The sequence below is a fragment of the Brachyistius frenatus genome, unplaced genomic scaffold, assembly GCF_029030835.1.
Source record: "Brachyistius frenatus isolate BFR_SWC_R1_liver_20210118 unplaced genomic scaffold, ASM2903083v1 Contig_84, whole genome shotgun sequence".
NCBI classification, from domain to species: domain Eukaryota; kingdom Metazoa; phylum Chordata; class Actinopteri; family Embiotocidae; genus Brachyistius; species Brachyistius frenatus.
In genome coordinates this window covers 140,565-159,501 of record NW_027210683.1, presented here as the reverse complement: position 1 = coordinate 159,501, position 18,937 = coordinate 140,565, and the positions used below count along the sequence as shown (strand labels likewise).

The window sequence follows — 18,937 nt, the reverse complement described above, 5'->3', positions numbered from 1 at the left end:
GTGTGTGTGTGTGTGTGTGTGTGTGTGTGTGTGTGTGTGTGTGTGTGTGTGTGTGTGTGTGTGTGTGTGTGTGTGTGTGTGTGTGTGTGTGTGTGTGTGTGTGTGTGTGTGTGTGTGTGTGTGTGTGTGTGTGTGTGTGTGTGGTGTGTGTGTGTGTGTGTGTGGAAGTAACTGCGGACTTTTTCTGTTTGTTCAGTCCAGAGTTGAGAAATGTGAAGAAAAAAACCCGTTTCAATAATGACCTGAAGAAGCCCCGCCCACCCGTGTGTTGTCCAGGTACCTGGACATTTAAAAGAAGAGCTCGTCTATAAATGAACACCTGTAACACTGAAACCAAACGACTTCAGAAGTTTTTAAATGTGGTCTGGTGAGACGTTTCCGCACTGAGCATGCGCAGAGACGTCCGCCAGCTAACGAGTCTTTTCAAAACAAGAAATCCTCCTGCGACGTTAAAACGTGTCAACGGTGTCGTTGTAGTTCCTCTCACCGGCAGAAGGAGGCGACAAAAGGTCTGAAAAGCTCTGAGTGACTCAGTTTAAAGTCATATTTCTCTGATAATACACAAAAAACTATCAAAAATAACACCGTTTTGTTTGCTGTGATACACGACTGCCAAATAAACTACTTTTAAAATTCTTACACGAATAAATATGAATAGAAAGCTGCAGGGACACATTATAAATACATCACGGTGAGCTTTCTAGCTGAAGTCGTCTGCACCTCCTCTCTGTGGCCGCAGGGAGGCGCCGTCGTGCCGCTGCAGCAGACGGATGCTGCCTTTCTGGGTTATGGGAAATTAGACAACCATAATGTTATCTCTGCAGTCCAGCAGGTTTTACTTCGTGAACACTGATGGAGATGAACACGAAGCTTCCAGCTGCTTCCGGTGAAACAAGCTGGTTCAATATAAAAATAGTTTTCACACAATCCTTTAATAAAACAGAACCAATGGAGCAATATTCAATTGTTATTCTCAAACACAAATACTATTTAAGAGGTAACACAAACCTCCGCAGGGCCAAATATCAAATATACATTTATTCATAGGAACAATGTTTTCTGTCTCTTTGTGTTTGTTTTGTGACTGTTTGTGCTCGTCTTTCTTTTTCAGAGACATTTTGAAGGTGAAATAAATCAATTAATCGTCCAAACTTTGCCGCTAAACTAAAGCAGAAATGTTTAAATAAGGATTTTTAAATCTAACTGTGGTTTCAGATCTTTTTGCGGGTCCCTGAACGCAGCACAGGCGGACCGCCTGTTTTGTTTTTTGTTTTTTCAGCAGCAGTTAGTTGAGTTTGAGTCGCAGGCTGGAGAAGTGAAGAACAAACTGTTTGATCTGCACGCTGATTTCTCTCTGAATCGATCAGCCCGGATCGGATCGGACCAGATTGGATCGGATCGGACCAGATTGGATCGGATCGGACCGGATCGATGGATTAGAGGAGCAGCTGCTGCAGCGGTGAGTGATGACTTCAAACTGTCCGTTGAAGCGCGTTTTGTTCTGCATATTTCAGGGTGAAACACCTCAGTGGGAAACCGAACAGCTGTGTGACCTCTGACCTTTTCAACAAAAAACAAACCGATTAAATGAACCGCAAATGGAGCTGATCGATAAAGCGGCAGAGTATCGATATATTTGTGATTGTAGTTACGTGCTGCTGTTTTATTTTGAAGCTCATTCAGTTAGTTTTTTGTGAAAACAATATTGCGACACTGAACGCCTCCTCGTGTCAGTCCTCATCAATATTCAGCTTAGTTTTCTACATCAAACTGTGTTTTGTGTGTAAAATCAAGCGCCGATAATCCTCCTTAAAATACCGTCATTTTGTATTTTGTATCGGTGTCATCGAAGTCAACGTAAACTTTACCGATACCAGATACCGGAGCAGACACCAAAGAAATCAAAGTGAAGTGTCGGGTTACATCGCAGAGCAGCCTGAACACCGACTGAACAAAGTTGAGACTAAAATTGTCCAAATTTTGAATGAAGTCTGGTCCTATTGAAGAATGTCACATTTCAGGACCGTTTTCGATGTTCGATGCTTCGGAAACATTTCAGCTGCGGACCCGGTCCACTCATCCCGCAGCCGATCAGCTTTTATTTTGAAAGCCTAAAGGTGTCTTCCTCTGTCTCCTCAGACATGGAGTGTGTGCGTGCGTGGCTGGCGTGTGTGTGCGTGCTGAGCGTGTGCGTCGGCGCTCATGATGGATTCGACAGGAATGACCACGCCCACCTGGACCGCCAACTCCACCACCTGGTTTCCAACGGCAACGCAGCCTCAGGTAGGACCATAAACTGGAAACCAAAATGGACGCAGTCTCCAAATAAAACCCACAATGTTCGGAACTTCCTGTCAGCTGCAGTACCACCAACGACCACCAGGACCAATCAGATCAGTTTAGCTTCCTGACAGCAGTTTAGGTTCAAGTTCAAGATCAGGATCAGGTTCACGTTTAGATTTAGATTTAGGTTCCGGTTCTGGTTCCGGTTCTGTTCACGGTTCTGGTCACGGTTCCGATATTTGACAGTTTGATGCTGCTGTTGTTTGTGTGTGTGTGTGTGTGTGTGTGTGTGTGTGTGTGTGTGTGTGTGTGTGTGTGTGTGTGTGTGTGTGTGCGCGGTAGCGTGGGAGCTCGCCGTTGGCAGCTCACCACAGCTTCCTGGTGGTGACACACTGATGATGTCACAGGAAGCTCAGTGACAGAAAGAGACTCGCTGTGAGGAGGGTGGAAGTGTTGGCTCCGCCCACTCCACCTCCCCTGGACAGGAAGTGAAGACAGTGACAGATGTCCAAATCTCACCACAAAATCTAAACCTTGTGTGTTTCAGCCCTGAGTTTTGTCTGCAGGCGGTAATAATTCATGTTAGTAGTTTTGTAGTTGGAGGGAAGTGCCAGTGCATGATGGGAGTTGTAGTTTCCGTGCTGCGTTCAGGTCCAGCTGATGTTCGCCTTTGATCCGACCTTCCTCCTCTTTAATTCTATTATCTGTGTTCGTGTCCTCACAGCTGCTCGCGTTAATCGTCGGACCTTTAACGGGAGCCGCCATCCGTCTTCTTCTTCTTCTGTGGTGTTTAGTTACGCCGGGTTAACGGGGGCTAACGGGGGTTAACGGAGGTTAACGGAGGTTAACGGAGGTTAACGGGGTTAACGGAGGTTAACGGGGGTTAACGGAGGGGTTAACGGAGGTTAACGGGGGTTAACGGGGGTTAACGGAGGTTAACGGGGGTTAACGGGGGTTAACGGGGGTTAACGGGGGTTAACGGAGGTTAACGGGGGTTAACGGGGAATAACGGGGGTTAACGGAGGTTAACGGGGGTTAACGGGGGTTAACGGGGGTTAACGGAGGTTAACGGAGGTTAACGGGGTTAACGGGGGTTAACGGGGTTAACGGGGTTAACGGGGGTTAACGGGGGTTAACGGGGGATAACGGAGGTTAACGGAGGTTAACGGAGGTTAACGGGGGTTAACGGGGTTAACGGAGGTTAACGGGGGTTAACGGGGGTTAACGGGGGTTAACGGAGGTTAACGGGGGTTAACGGAGGTTAACGGAGGTTAACGGGGGTTAACGGGGAATAACGGGGGTTAACGGAGGTTAACGGAGGTTAACGGAGGTTAACGGGGGTTCACAACACCAGATGGATGTTTAGTTGCTGAACGCAGCCTGAACTGCTGGTGTTTTACAGCTCCGTGTTTCAGGACCTGTTTGTTGAAACTTTGTCATGTTGTTCCATCTGAAGCAGCAGAAGTGTGTGAGCAGCTCCTGTGTGCAATGCATCATGGGTATTCAGACAAATAGTCCCTGATGGCTGAAACTCTGAAGGAAAACGTTAAAGTGTGAAGATTCTCAGAAACAGCTGATGCACCGCAACAGGAAACCCAACAGGAAGAGGTCAAAGGTCACCAGAGGCAGACGAGTTGACTTAAGACATCGAGGTGATACCTGCACTGAAAGCAGAGCAACACACACACACACACACACACACACACACACACACACACACACACACACACACACACACACACACACACACACTCTCACACACACACACACACACACACACACACACACACACACACACACACACACACACACACACACACACACACACACACACACACACACACACACACACACACACACACACACACACACACACACACACACACACACACACACACACACACACACACACACACACACACACACACACACACACACACACACACACACACACACACACACACACACACACACACACACACACACACACACACACACACACACACACACACACACACACACACACACACACACACACACACACACACTCACACACACACATAAACACAGTCCTCACAATGCCAGTTAAACCAGCAGATACACACGTTCAGCCGAGCGATCATGCAGACTCTGATATGACCAAATGTAGTCATGAACTTCTCACTCTGATTTTCTCCTTTAAATCCAGCCTGTTGTCGTGACGACCAGCCGGTTCCAGGATGTAGTAGTTCGGTTCCAGGATGTAGTAGACCGGTTCCAGGATGTAGTAGACCGGTTCCAGGATGTAGTAGATCGGTTCCAGGATGTAGTAGATCAGTTCCAGGATCTAGTAGACCGGTTCCAGGATGTAGTAGACCGGTTCCAGGATCTAGTAGATCGGTTCCAGGTTATAGTAGACCGGTTCCAGGATGTAGTAGACCGGTTCCAGGATGTAGTAGACCAGTTCCAGGATGTAGTAGACCAGTTCCAGGATGTAGTAGACCGGTTCCAGGATGTAGTAGACCGGTTCCAGGATGTAGTAGATCGGTTCCAGGATCTAGTAGACCGGTTCCAGGATGTAGTAGACCGGTTCCAGGATGTAGTAGATCGGTTCCAGGTTGTAGTAGACCGGTTCCAGGATGTAGTAGACCGGTTCCAGGATGTAGTAGATCGGTTCCAGGTTGTAGTAGACCGGTTCCAGGATCTAGTAGACCGGTTCCAGGATCTAGTAGATCGGTTCCAGGTTGTAGTAGACCGGTTCCAGGATCTAGTAGATCGGTTCCAGGTTGTAGTAGACCGGTTCCAGGATCTAGTAGATCGGTTCCAGTGAAATCTAGACTCTTTCAGGGTCCTATGAGTCGAACGCTGACATAAAACAGGTGTAATTCTTCCTCTGCTGTCCGCGGTGAAGAAGAAGAAAACTGATGCGTCTCCGCTCTCTGACCCAAACAAAGATGGCAGCTGCAAGTGATGAATGTTCTTACTGGTTCTGTTTTTGGCTCGAGAAGAGTCGACGTTCATCAAACTGAAAACAGTCTGGAGGAAAATGTTGTAGATCTGTGTCTGATAGTTTTCTGTCATAGAAGTTGTTTTCTATAGATCTGTGTGATAGAAGTTGTTTTCTATAGATCTGTGTGATAGATGTTATTTTCTATAGATCTGTGTGATAGAAGTTGTTTTCTATAGATCTGTGTGATAGAAGTTGTTTTCTATAGATCTGTGTGATAGAAGTTGTTTTCTATAGATCTGTGTGATAGATGTTGTTTTCTATAGATTTATGTGATAGATGTTGTTTTCTATAGATCTGTGTGATAGAAGTTGTTTTCTATAGATCTGTGTGATAGATGTTATTTTCTATAGATCCGTGCGTGATAGACCAGCAGCTCTGTCACGATGAAAACTCCCTCCTGAGTTTCGAAGCAATCTGCAGCATCCACAAACTGATGGACGACGACGCTGACGGCACGGTGGACACGACCGAGACGGATGAGGTGAGACACAGCAAACGTCCATGTTTTCGAGCTCTGAACGTGAACCGGCTGCAGACATGTTTGTTTCTTCCTCAGTTTCTCAGGGAGGATATGAAGTATCACGACCCCAAAGCCAAACAGAGCAGCTTCCACCGAGCTGACCTGCACATCAGCGTGGAGGACATGTGGACCGCTTGGAAGAGCTCTGAAGGTGTGTGTGTGTGTGTGTGTGTGTGTGTGTGTGTGTGTGTGTGTGTGTGTGTGTGTGTGTGTGTGTGTGTGTGTGTGTGTGTGTGTGTGTTAGTTTCAACTAGACACAGAAAAATAAACCGAAGTGAACGACTGCTGGAGGAGATCTGAGGTTTTCCTCGTCGTAAACAGTCGTTTACTTTCGGTATTTGTTTACTTTGACAAGAAAAGACAACATTCACATCTTCACCTCGGCTCACGGGACCGAACCAGACTCCATGCAAAAAATATGAAATTTAATTTAATTACAGGAAAATTTAAAGTTAATCAGCTGTAGTTTGTTATAAAAGGAAAGGATGAAGAGCAGAGGATAAAGAAAGAGACAAGAAAGAAGAAAGGAGAAGGAAGAAAGGAGAAGGAGAGAGGGAGAGAGACAGAGAGAGAGAAAATAATGAACAAAACAAGCAAAGAAGGAAGGAAAGAAAGATCAAAGGAAATAAGCAGATAAAGATGAGGGGAAGAGCAGGAAGCTTCAGGAGCGTCCGAAAAGTTTTTAGAAACTGTTGAAGATGTTTATTTAAGAGAGCGGCGGGATGAAGAATCTGTTATTGAAAGTTCAGGCCAGAACAGGAAGCGTGTTCTTCTTCTCTGTATTTCCCGTCATGCTGCCGTGTGTGTTTCCAGTGTACAACTGGACGGTGCAGCAGGTGGAGGAATGGCTGCTCGTCAGCGTGGAGCTTCCTCAGTACACACAAACCTTCAGCAAACAGCAGCTGGACGGCCGAGCGCTCCCCAGGTCAGAACACCTGATTCACTGCTTCAATCAACTTTATTTACACAGAACAGAGACAACAGGTCGCACCCCAACCAATATAAGACATGTATTTAATATAGATTAAATCATATTGTCACATTAAACACAGCAGATCTGTGTGTGTAAACCTCCTGTGTGCAGTGCATCATGGGAGTTCAGACCAGCGTCACAGATCACTGTGAAACTGCAGGAAACTTCAAATCGGACAGATTCTCGGGCAGCTTCTGAACTGTCTGTCTCTGGTTTCCACATTGCTTCATGGAGGTTAAGTTCAGATGCACATCGGAGGCGATGATGTCATCAGGAAGAGGAAGTCTCACTGGCTCCAGAACCGTGTGAGCTCAGATCTGACTGAGGAGGAAGAGTGAATTTGGTGGAACTCGCAGCAGTCGGGAAGAAGTCCACGGAAATAACTCGTATTACTCCGAACATCGTGATTCACTTTGGTTTACTGCTCTCTGCTGCCGGCTGCATCAATCCGGCTATTTTTACAGACTCAAAACAACCACTTATGAAACCTTCACTTCACCGAGCATGTGACCAGGGTCAGTGGGGCTTCTGTCCAGTTCAGTAGACCAGTAAACAGGCTCATTATATATCATATTATGTCATAAACCCACATTAACAGACGTAAATCCCTGCTGATGGTGCTGCAGTAAACATCTCCTGTCAGGAAACCTGTTTGTTTGTGTTGTTTTCTTCTCGTGGATTTTAACCACAAATAAATAAAAGTGGACGTAGTTTCTGGGTCTGAAAAGTGAGGCTGATGCAGAAGTGCTTTAAAGTCCAATACCACCGATGGCCACCAGGGGCTGCCCCCAATAGACCCCTGTTCAAAAAACATCAACTTCTATCATGAAATACAAAGTCAAAGGCCTCAAAAAGCACTATGTTTTGGGGGCGTGTCTTGTTTGATTGACAGGTTTGGGGTGCAGTCAGGTTTCCTCAGACTCCTCCCCGGCTCGTCCAAATATGGTCACTTCTGGCTCCAAAACAGCAGGATGGCGACGGGCAAACTTGAGTCGCTCACAAACCAACCGTTGACGTCCATGTCTGTTGTCGTTTGATGGTAACGTGCCCCCCCCCCCCACCACTCCCCCCGGCAGGCTGGCGGTGAAGAACACCACCCTGACGGTGTCCCTCCTGAAGATCTTGGACCGAAGTCATGCTCAGAAGCTGCAGCTCAAAGCCCTCGACATCGTGCTGTTCGGACCTCCGCCAGGTGCGTGAACGTTTCTATAGTTACGTAAATAAACATGTATGTATTAGTATATTTACAGCAGGTGTGTATGTTGTGTGTCCGCAGGCCGACAGAACCGGTGGAAGGACCTGGTTCTGGGTGTGTCCATCCTGATGGCGCTGGCCGGCTGCTGGTTCGCTTATGTCCAGACCAGGAAGTCCAGAGACGACATGGGGAAGCTGGTGAAGGACCTGGAGGGTCTGCAGCGGGCCGAGCAGAGCCTGCTGGACCTGCAGGAGAAGTGAGTCCATCATCCTCAACCCCAACCAGAACAGAACCTGTCACCTACAACTGATCCCCAAAAGTACCAACTGATCCCCAAAAGTACCGACTGATCCCCAAAAGTACCAACTGATCCCCAAAAGTACCAACTGATCCCCAAAAGTACCGACTGCAAACATAAACAAACCGCCACAGTTCTCAGTACCACTATCAGATCTAGTAGAAGTACTGCTGGTACTAACACTACTGTAACAACTACTACCAGTTATACTACTACTGCTTACTGTTTGTACAACGGTTACTATGACGACCTGCGACCGTTTCTACCTCCACAGTGCTGCTGCTTCTACCTGTGTTCATAATCTCATGTAATTAAAACTGCGACTGAGCTGCTGCCGCCAGGAGGAAATAACTCTTCTCCACTGTTTGTGTGTGTGTGTGTGTGTGTGTGTGTGTGTGTGTGTGTGTGTGTGTGTGTGTGTGTGTGTGTGTGTGTGTGTGTGTGTGTGTGTGTGTGTGTGTGTGACGGCCTCTACAGAAACTTTCTGTCTGAAGTCCTTATATGGGTAAAGAATAGCCAGCAGCTCAGTCAGCACACACACACACACACACACACACACACACACACACACACACACACACACACACACACACACACACACACACACACACACACACACACACACACACACACATAACCTGCATGTACACACTAACATACAGCACACACACTCTCTGAGTCGTGTCGTAACATGCTGCGTAACAGCTCAGTTTCCTACTCTGAACACTTGTACTGCGTTTTATACTGGCAGTACTGCGTTTTATACTGCGTTTTATACTGACAGTACTGCGTTTTATACTGCGTTTTATACTGACAGTACTGCGTTTTATACTGACAGTACTGCGTTTTATACTGCGTTTTATACTGACAGTACTGCGTTTTATACTGACAGTGCTGCGTTTTATACTGACAGTACTGCGTTTTATACTGCGTTTTATACTGACAGTACTGCGTTTTATACTGACAGTACTGCGTTTTATACTGACAGTACTGCGTTTTATACTGACAGTGCTGCGTTTTATACTGACAGTGCTGCGTTTTATACTGACAGTACTGCGTTTTATACTGCGTTTTATACTGACAGTACTGCGTTTTATACTGCGTTTTATACTGACAGTACTGCGTTTTATACTGACAGTACTGCGTTTTATACTGCGTTTTATACTGACAGTACTGCGTTTTATACTGACAGTACTGCGTTTTATACTGACAGTACTGCGTTTTATACTGCGTTTTATACTGACAGTACTGCGTTTTATACTGACAGTGCTGCAGTAGCATTTATTTTCATTATTGATTGATTATTTATTTTGTCGATGGTGACGTCTAAACAAAGAGACACAAAACAGACGGTAAAAGTTTTCCAGCTATGACTGTTGGCACTATTCTACTGTGTAACTCCAGTACTACTACTGCTAGTACTACTACTAGAACTACTACTGCTAGTACTACTACTACTTGTACCACATTTCACACACACACACACACACACACTGAACTGCCCCTCAGGGATCAGTCGAAGCATCAGCTCTGTTTCCTCTCTGAATCGTCAGAGCAGTGTGTTTGTCTAAAAATAGTAACACACACACACACACACACACACACACACACACACACACACACACACACACACACACACACACACACACACACACACACACACACACACACACACACACAGAGCCACAGCGCCTCCTACTGGCGCCAGCGTTCATTTAAATCTTTTAAACAAAAGCACTTCCTGTTTCTGTCCGGATGAAAATTTGTTATTGATGAGTTATGTCAACACGTTTGTTTCCTCCACATTAACCTCCATTTAATTCATTTATTTCATACATTTCATGTATTTGATTTAATTCATTTATTTCTTATATTTCATTTATTTCATATATCTCATTTATTTGATTTCATTTATTTGATTTATTTGATTTAATTAATTTGATTCATTTATTTCATTTCTTTAATTTATTTCATATATTTCATTTATTTGATTTAATTCATTCATTTGATATATTTAATTTATTTCATATGTTTCATTTGATTTAATTCATTTATTTCATGTATCTCATTTATTTGATTTCTTCCTGCTGCTTCAGTCTCGTGTGTTTCAGTTGGCTTTTGACTTTTTCTTGAATTGTTTTTATTGCTTATTTTTCAGACTGTTTTACGTCTGTTTGATTTATTTGGTGTTCATGTGGATATTAGAAGATAATGTTTTGATATTTTCTGACCTTTATTGTCCTAAAACATCAGTTATTAAATAATAATCATCTATATTGATTGTGATACGAGTTAATTATTGAATATTTATATGTAGTGATCTGGGCAGTTACTTCTTACACTTTGTTTGTTGGAGTCTCCTCTCCACGATGCGTTCAGGTGCAGCGGGAATTCTGACCCTCCTGCTTGTCTCCTGTCAGACTGCTGCAGGCGCAGGAGGAGCAGCGCTGCGTCCAGGTGGAGAAGGTGAAGGTGGAGGAGGAGCTGAGACACGAGATCGACTCGGCCAAACTAGAAGCTCAACGGATCCGCGAGCTCCGAGAGGGAACGGAGAACGAGAGGATCCGTCCGAAATACGCCGAGGAGGAGCTGGATCAGGTGAGGAGGCCGGATCGGCCGAACCGGGGCGACGGGGCGACTCTCTGGCAGCCGGCCCGTCGACGGGTCGGCTCGTCCTCTCAGCCGCGTCTCCTCTCTGTCGGTCGCAGGTCCGAATGGCGCTGAAGAAGGCGGAGCGGGAGCTGGAGTCGCGGGCTCTCTGGGCGCCGCCGGAGGCTCTGCAGGCGTGGCTACAGCTCACACACGAAGTGGAAGTTCAATACTACAACATCAAGAAGCAGAGCGCAGAGAGACAGCTGCTGCAGGCCAGAGAGGGGGTGAGGAGGGAGGAGGGGGGAGGAGGGGGGATAATGATGGTGGTGATGATGATGATGGTGGTGGTGATGATGTTGGTGATGATGGTGGTGGTGGTGATGATGATGATGGTGGTGGTGGTGGTGGTGATGGTGGTGGCGGTGGTGATGATGTTGGTGATGATGGTGGTGGTGGTGGTGATGATGATGGTGATGGTGGTGGTGATGATGTTGGTGATGATGGTGGTGGTGGTGATGATGATGGTGGTGATGGTGGTGGTGATGATGTTGGTGATGATGGTGGTGGTGGTGATGATGATGGTGGTGATGGTGGTGGTGGTGGTGGCGGTGGTGGTGATGATGGTGGTGATGATGGTGGTGATGGTGGTGGTGATGATGTTGGTGATGATGGTGGTGGTGGTGATGATGATGGTGGTGGTGGTGGTGATGATGTTGGTGATGATGGTGGTGGTGGTGGTGATGATGATGGTGGTGGTGGTGGTGGTGATGGTGGTGGCGGTGGTGGTGATGATGGTGGTGATGGTGGTGGTGATGGTGGTGGTGGTGATGATGATGGTGGTGATGATGATGGTGGTGGTGGTGGTGATGATGGTGGTGATGATGGTGGTGGTGGTGGTGATGATGATGGTGGTGGTGGTGGTGATGATGTTGGTGATGATGGTGGTGGTGGTGGTGATGATGATGGTGGTGGTGGTGGTGATGATGTTGGTGATGATGGTGGTGGTGGTGATGATGATGGTGGTGATGGTGGTGGTGATGATGTTGGTGATGATGGTGGTGGTGGTGATGATGATGGTGGTGATGGTGGTGGTGATGGTGGTGGCGGTGGTGGTGATGATGGTGGTGATGATGGTGGTGATGGTGGTGGTAATGATGTTGGTGATGATGGTGGTGGTGGTGGTGATGATGATGGTGGTGGTGGTGGTGATGATGTTGGTGATGATGGTGGTGGTGGTGGTGATGATGATGGTGGTGGTGGTGGTGGTGATGATGGTGGTGATGATGGTGGTGATGATGGTGGTGGTGGTGATGATGATGGTGGTGATGGTGGTGGTGATGGTGGTGGCGGTGGTGGTGATGGTGGTGGTGATGGTGGTGGTGATGATGTTGGTGATGATGGTGGTGGTGGTGATGATGATGGTGGTGATGGTGGTGGTGATGGTGGTGGTGATGGTGGTGGCGGTGGTGGTGATGATGGTGGTGATGATGGTGGTGATGGTGGTGGTGATGATGTTGGTGATGATGGTGGTGGTGGTGGTGATGATGATGGTGGTGGTGGTGGTGATGATGTTGGTGATGATGGTGGTGGTGGTGGTGATGATGATGGTGGTGGTGGTGGTGGTGGTGATGGTGGTGGCGGTGGTGGTGATGATGGTGGTGATGATGGTGGTGATGGTGGTGGTGATGATGTTGGTGATGATGGTGGTGGTGGTGGTGATGATGATGGTGGTGGTGGTGGTGGTGATGGTGGTGGCGGTGGTGGTGATGATGATGGTGGTGATGATGGTGGTGATGATGGTGGTGATGATGATGGTGGTGTTTCAGGCAGAGAAGATCAAGAAGAAGAGGAGTTCTCTGTTCGGGACGTTCCATGTGGCTCACAGCTCCTCGTTGGACGATGTCGACCACAAGATCCTCTCTGCCAAGTGAGTGACCTTTGACCCAGAAAAACAATCTATACAGTCTATTTCTAAAAGAGTTCGTAGCTTCAGGTCTGTAAAATGGTTCTGATCCAGAAGAGTCTTCAGCTGCAATACCAGCGAGTGCCACTAGAGGTCGGCTCCAAAAAGCCTCCGGCTCCATAGACTCCCATTCAACTTCTCTCATCAAATCCAAAGTGAATAAAATGTGTCCATCAGTTATCTCGGTGTTGTTAGCTAAAGTCACTCCTTCTTCTTAGTTTTCTGGAGGTCCATCTGAAAATAATCCCTCATTCATTAGAAAAGAAGATTCAAGAAGACCTGTTTTTGGGGGCGTGTCTGTTTGATTGACAGGCCTGTGGTGCAGTCAGGTTACAGCTATCGGTGGGCGGGACGTAGTATTGTCAGGTTTCCGATCAGATCGGTCAGATCCACCGCTGGCTCCTCCCCTAGCTCGTCCAAATATGGTCACTTCCTGCCCCCCCCCCCCCCCCCCCCCCCCCCCCCCCCCCCCCCCCCCCCCCCCCCCCCCCCCCCCCCCCCCCCCCCCCCCCCCCCCCCCCCCCCCCAGACAGGCCCTGGCCGAGGTGACAGCGGCCCTGCGGGAGAAGCTCCACCGCTGGCAGCACATCGAGTCGCTGACAGGTTTCTGTCTGGTCAACAATCCGGGTTTGGGAGCGCTGGCCGCCGCCCTCAACCTGGACCCCGCCTTCCTCGGCCTGCGACCTCCGACCCCTCAGCACCTCCTCCTGTCGGATGACCTGGACGACATGGACGAGGACATCCTGTCTCCCGGGACGCTGCAGTGTAAGTTGGAACGTAACGCCGTGAGCTCGCACGTCATCGTAAAACAAAGATGTTGATTTGTTTTATTTACGATGTTTCACATTTTAACATTTACATAGAAAATAATTCGTTATAATCCTTCTGTAGTTTTAATACGACTGACGCTAATCCAGCCGACACAAAATCAAACCTCAAATCTGTCAAATCGTGTTTTTATTGAATATAAATATAATAAAAGATCAAATTTAAAGATTCTCGACCTCTAAAATACTCTTTGTATTTTCTAGACTGGAAAAGCAGGTAATCTGAGTACATGATGTCATCAGAACCAAACGTTTGATATCTCTTCGCTGTATTCGTTAGCCTCCGTCTGTGCAGCAGCGCCCCCTGCTGCGTGGAGGTCGGACTGTGTAGTACGATAACGTGAAACAAGTCGCTCGCTCACCAAAATGATTAGAAACATAAAAGCTGCCAGTTTGTTGGAGTTTATAAGTGCTTCTGTTGTTTTTCTCGACCATCTGACACTTGGTTCACTTTGGGAACCAGGAAGTCCAAAATTTAACTTTAAATTTGAAAAACAACTTCCTCTTTTCTTGGTATCTGTCTCCTGATTGGCTCCCTCCAGATGCGGCGTGGCAGATGGACCGGCGACTGAGCGACCTCTGGCCCCTGAGCAGCATTGCAGACACACAGTCACCATGGAAACAATCCGGTTGGCCCCTCCCTCTTTTTTAGCCTCCCCCTGTCTGATTGGCTCTCACCTCTCTGCACTCAGCAGGGTTAATTATTTAATCCGATCTTGTAATTCTCTGATTGACGAGCACCTCCAAACTCCGCCCACTAGCTTTTCACCATTTAAAAACAACATAGAAACTTTTAAAAAGATCATTTTATTTTGAAGGTTTGCTGCTAAAACTGAACTTTAACATAAAACTGCACTTTGCACTGTTCTGCATGTGTTTTCTGAAAATTTGCCGTCCTTTCACTTTAAAATATTTTCTTAAGTTTGTGTCTTTTGATTCTGGATTTTCAAACTATCAGAACCAGCTCACTGTAACTCCTCCCTCTCCTGCAGCTCAGAGTCTGATGCCCCTGAGACAGAGGATGGGAGACCCCGCCGTCATGTTCAGCTCTCAAAGGTTGGTTGAGGGGCGGGGCTTACCAGCAGGAGGGGCGTGGCATGTCCACATCTTCATTCAGTTTATAAATGGGCAGATTAGACAGGAATTTAAACGTTCACAATTGTTCTGGATTTCAAATTTACGTGTTCCGATTTTTTTAGAACGCGAGTTTTCAGGATTTTATGTTTACGAGTTTTCTGAGTGGTCAGAATTTATACTTTACTGGTTTTCAGAGATTCCGATAAGAATTCACAGTTTACGTCACAATTTTTGCGCTCACGAGTTTTCAGGATTTCTCAGCAATAAAGATTTAGTGTTTATGAGTTTTCGTAGTTTGCAGATAATAGAATTTTTAGCATTTATAAATTTTAGAAATGGCTCAGAATTTATACTTTACTAGTTTTCAGAGATTTTCAGTAACAATTCAGACTTTACGAGTTCTCTTGATTTACAATTTACAAATTGTCAGAAGTTAGACAAGAATTAAGTGTACGAGCTTTTGAAAGGTTTCAGAATTTATACTTTAGTTGTTTTTCAAAATTTCGGTAAGAAGTCGACGTTTGTGTTTTACGAGTTTTCTGGATTTTGAATTGATCAGAATTTGAAATTTACTATTTTCCCAAACGGTCAGATTTTATTTACGAGTGTCGAGTTTTAGCGTTTACAAGTTTTAAATTTTTTAAATTCTGGTCAGAATTTTGAGTTTACGTTTTTTTTATAGTTTTTTTTTTACAAGTAGTCAAAATTTTAACGACAATTTGGTGTCTTTTAAGTGGTCACATTTTGTACTTTACGAGGTTACAAGTTTTACGAGTTTACGTATTTCATGAGTCATCAGAATTTTTACAAAATTTTCTGAAAATTCAGATTTTAGTGTTTACAAGTGTCGTTTTTTTTTCTCTTTTGTTTTTACAGTCAGTAATTTGGCTTTTCAGGATCATTTTTACATTTGGTTGTTTTTTTAATGATCCTGTCAAGCAAATTTAATTCAAGAATAATCCAGATTGACTGAGATTTCTGATCGCGGTGGTTCAGACATGTTTCAGGAATCAGATGTACTTTTCTTGTTTTTCTCTTTTTCAGTTTTTATAAACCAGCTGTTTCGTGCTTAAAGTTCAAGTTAAAGTTAAACCTGAAGGTTCCTGAACTTTCAGAAACCTCCAAGTTCATCTGAGCTTTACGTTGATCTGAGACTGAAATTGATTGAGATCAATATTTAGTTTTCTTATACGTGTATATCAATAATTCTCTCCGTCTCTCTCAGGGACATCATGAACCGCTCAGACTCTGACTCCGCCCTCCCGCTGTCTCACGGCGAATCACGAGGCCTGTACAGCTCCAAGCCCTACCCCCTGTCATCCAGGCCCCACCCCCTGCAGGCTGGGGGCTCCGGGCTCGGTGGAGGAGGAGGAGGAGGAGGAGGCCTGGAGAAGAGCTCCAGCCTCGGGGAGCTGAGAGGCTCCTCCGCCGCCGTCCTCGCCTCCTCCTGCTCCACCCGCTCCCTCTGCGTCACGTCGGACGCCAACGGGCCGGTCATCTTCTCGTCCTCCGCCTCGTCCAGCTCGTCGGGCAGCGGCCGGGGGGCGGGGCTCCAGCTGCCGACGAGGAGGAGCCCCGTGGAGGGGGAGGAGGGGGACGGGGGGGAGGAGGGCGAGTCGTCCGGCAGCCGCAGGAGAAACGCTTTCAACAAGATCTTCAAGAAGAAGCACAGACGCCACTGAACACCTCAGACCGGGATGAAGCCCCTCCCACCTGCTGCCGCCTCACAATGACATCATCGAGAGGACGCCGCCCACAGGGAGCAGTGGACTCTTAACGCCTCACAATGACATCATCGAGAGGACGCCGCCCACAGGGAGCAGTGGACTCTTAACGCCTCACGCTTCTGCTTTTCTTTTCTCCACATTAAACCGAGGAAAGATTTCAAACAGACGTCACGACGCAACGACACAAACCAACGAAGAAGAACGAGGAGGACTGAAGTCGAAGCAGGAAGTCAGACGGAGTTTTCCTTCTTAAAGTTTGAACTACCGGACCGAACGACCGAACTACCGAACTACCAAACCACCGGACTACCGAACCGAACCACCGAACTACCAAACTCTGTCAAAGCAGCTCCACCGTTCAGCGAGTGTGATGCATGATGGGAAGTTGCACGGTCGTCTGTCGATGCTGTTTTTGTGTAAATTGTATATTCCGGAGAGTTCGTGGTTTTATTTTGTGTGTCGACGCCCGATCACGTTTTCTTTGTCGTAATTTTGTTCAGCGTACGTGACGATGACGCCCTGATCACTGTCGTCATGACAACAGAGCCGGAGGTCTGAAACGTAAACAAACGTCAGCTGATGTCTGCAGCAGGAAGTTTGAATCCTGTAAACTTTATTGACTCCGAAACTTTAAGTTGTCGTCGGTCAGAAAGATCCAACGTCTAAAATCAGAAAGAAAGTTTGGAAGCCGCCGGGTTTCTTTGATTTAATGATGTTTGTTTATTTGTTTATCTGTGATGTCACGTTTTACACATTTACTGATAAAAACAAAATGCTTAAGAACAGTTTTTAATGACTTGAATTGAAGTTATTCATTTAGTAAATACTCTTCGAATGCTTTCAGAAGTTTAATTTGTGCTCCTGAATGAATAAATCACACCTTAAATAACTCCACTTAATAATTTATACTTTAAATAAAGTACGGTCAAATAACTCGTACTGTGATTTCATTATTTTATTTATTAGTCGAGTCGACCTCATTTATTTCAAATGATTAATTATGGTTCGCTAAATTCAAAACAGATTACAGGTCAAATATTTCTGTGATGTTTTGCAGGATTATGAATCTTTATCAGGGAGCTGCTGAAAAAAACTAAATTGCATATTTCTTTCCTTGACTTTAACCAGCAGGTGGCGCCACAGACCACAGAGGAGTTAGAGGTGAGTCAGTCAACAAACCCAGAGATGAACATTTGTGAACCTTCAGAATAAAATCAGATGATGTTTTCATACATATTTATAATCTAGGAAATTCACAAACTTTTTAGCAGCACTGGAACTTTAAAATGTGATCCAGAGAATTTTAAAGTTTTTAATATTTGTCTTAATAGAATGAATATTTTGGTGAGTCGGTGGTTTTCTTGATTTATAACTGGAGACCAGAGTTCGATTAAAAACAATTTTTGGTTGAATATCAAACGTTCCTGCAGTCGGGTGAAAAGTTTCTTGTTTTTGCTGAAAACTTCCTGATCACGTTTCCGGCCGCATTAATTTCACCTTATAAGGTTTCCTCCCTCCGAACACTTCGTTCCTCCGTTTGACTCCTCCCCCCGACCACATCCTGTTTCTCCTCAAACCGCCAACACTGATTGGTCAGAAGATAAGAACAATATTTTATAAATGTGATATTGTGACCTTCAACCTCGTTTAGTTTGTTTGTTTGTAAGAAACTGAAAAAAAACAAAGTTCTGCCTTCAGGAGGATTTCAAGTCCTCCATTCAGAAATCAACTATTTTTATGTCCTGCGCTCCTCAAATTCACCATCGATGCTCAAAATCTCTTCTTACACAACCAGAACTAGAAACCATAGAACAAGAAACCATAGAACTAGAAAGTACAGAACTAAACCACAGAACTAAACCATAGAACTAGAAACCATAGAACTAGAAAGTACAGAACTAGAAACCACAGAACTAAACCATAGAACTAGAAACCACAGAACTAGAAAGTACAGAACTACAAACCATAGAACTAAACCACAGAACTAAACCATAGAACTAGAAACCATAGAACTAGAAAGTACAGAACTAGAAACCACAGAACTAAACCATAGAACTAGAAACCATAGAACTAGAAAGTACAGAACTAGAAACCACAGAACTAAACCATAGAACTAGAAACCACAGAACTAGAAACCGCAGAACTAAACCATAGAACAAGAAACCATAGAACTAGAAAGTACAGAACTACAAACCATAGAACTAAACCACAGAACTAAACCATAGAACTAGAAACCATAGAACTAGAAAGTACAGAACTACAAACCATAGAACTAAACCACAGAACTAAACCATAGAACTAGAAACCACAGAACTAGAAAGTACAGAACTAGAAACCACAGAACTTAACCATAGAACTAGAAACCATAGAACCAGAAAGTACAGAACTAGAAAGTACAGAACTAGAAACCACAGAACTAAACCATAGAACTAGAAACCATAGAACCAGAAAGTACAGAACTAGAAACCACAGAACTAGAAAGAACTAAACAGA

At 45.5% G+C, this 18,937-nt stretch overlaps 1 protein-coding gene across 6 annotated transcripts; it reads left to right on the top strand.

Moving 5' to 3' along the window:
- The first annotated feature begins 60 nt into the window (after positions 1 to 60).
- Positions 61 to 17,379, top strand: stim1b (stromal interaction molecule 1b). 6 transcript variants are annotated; one of them, XM_069709665.1, is made up of 15 exons: positions 61 to 276; positions 1,283 to 1,459; positions 2,140 to 2,283; positions 5,623 to 5,753; positions 5,829 to 5,943; positions 6,606 to 6,717; positions 7,842 to 7,957; positions 8,042 to 8,216; positions 10,679 to 10,856; positions 10,967 to 11,134; positions 12,677 to 12,777; positions 13,343 to 13,578; positions 14,183 to 14,269; positions 14,633 to 14,696; positions 15,943 to 17,379. In XM_069709665.1, the coding sequence occupies exons 3-15, from the start codon at positions 2,142 to 2,144 to the stop codon at positions 16,397 to 16,399; spliced, it is 2,082 nt and encodes a 693-aa protein (XP_069565766.1). In that variant the 5' UTR covers positions 61 to 276; positions 1,283 to 1,459; positions 2,140 to 2,141; the 3' UTR covers positions 16,400 to 17,379. The 6 variants fall into 6 exon arrangements, with proteins under 6 accessions (XP_069565766.1, XP_069565770.1, XP_069565764.1 ...); XM_069709669.1 differs by lacking the exon at positions 14,183 to 14,269; XM_069709663.1 differs by having other exon boundaries at positions 5,623 to 5,943.
- The last annotated feature ends 1,558 nt before the right edge of the window (positions 17,380 to 18,937 follow it).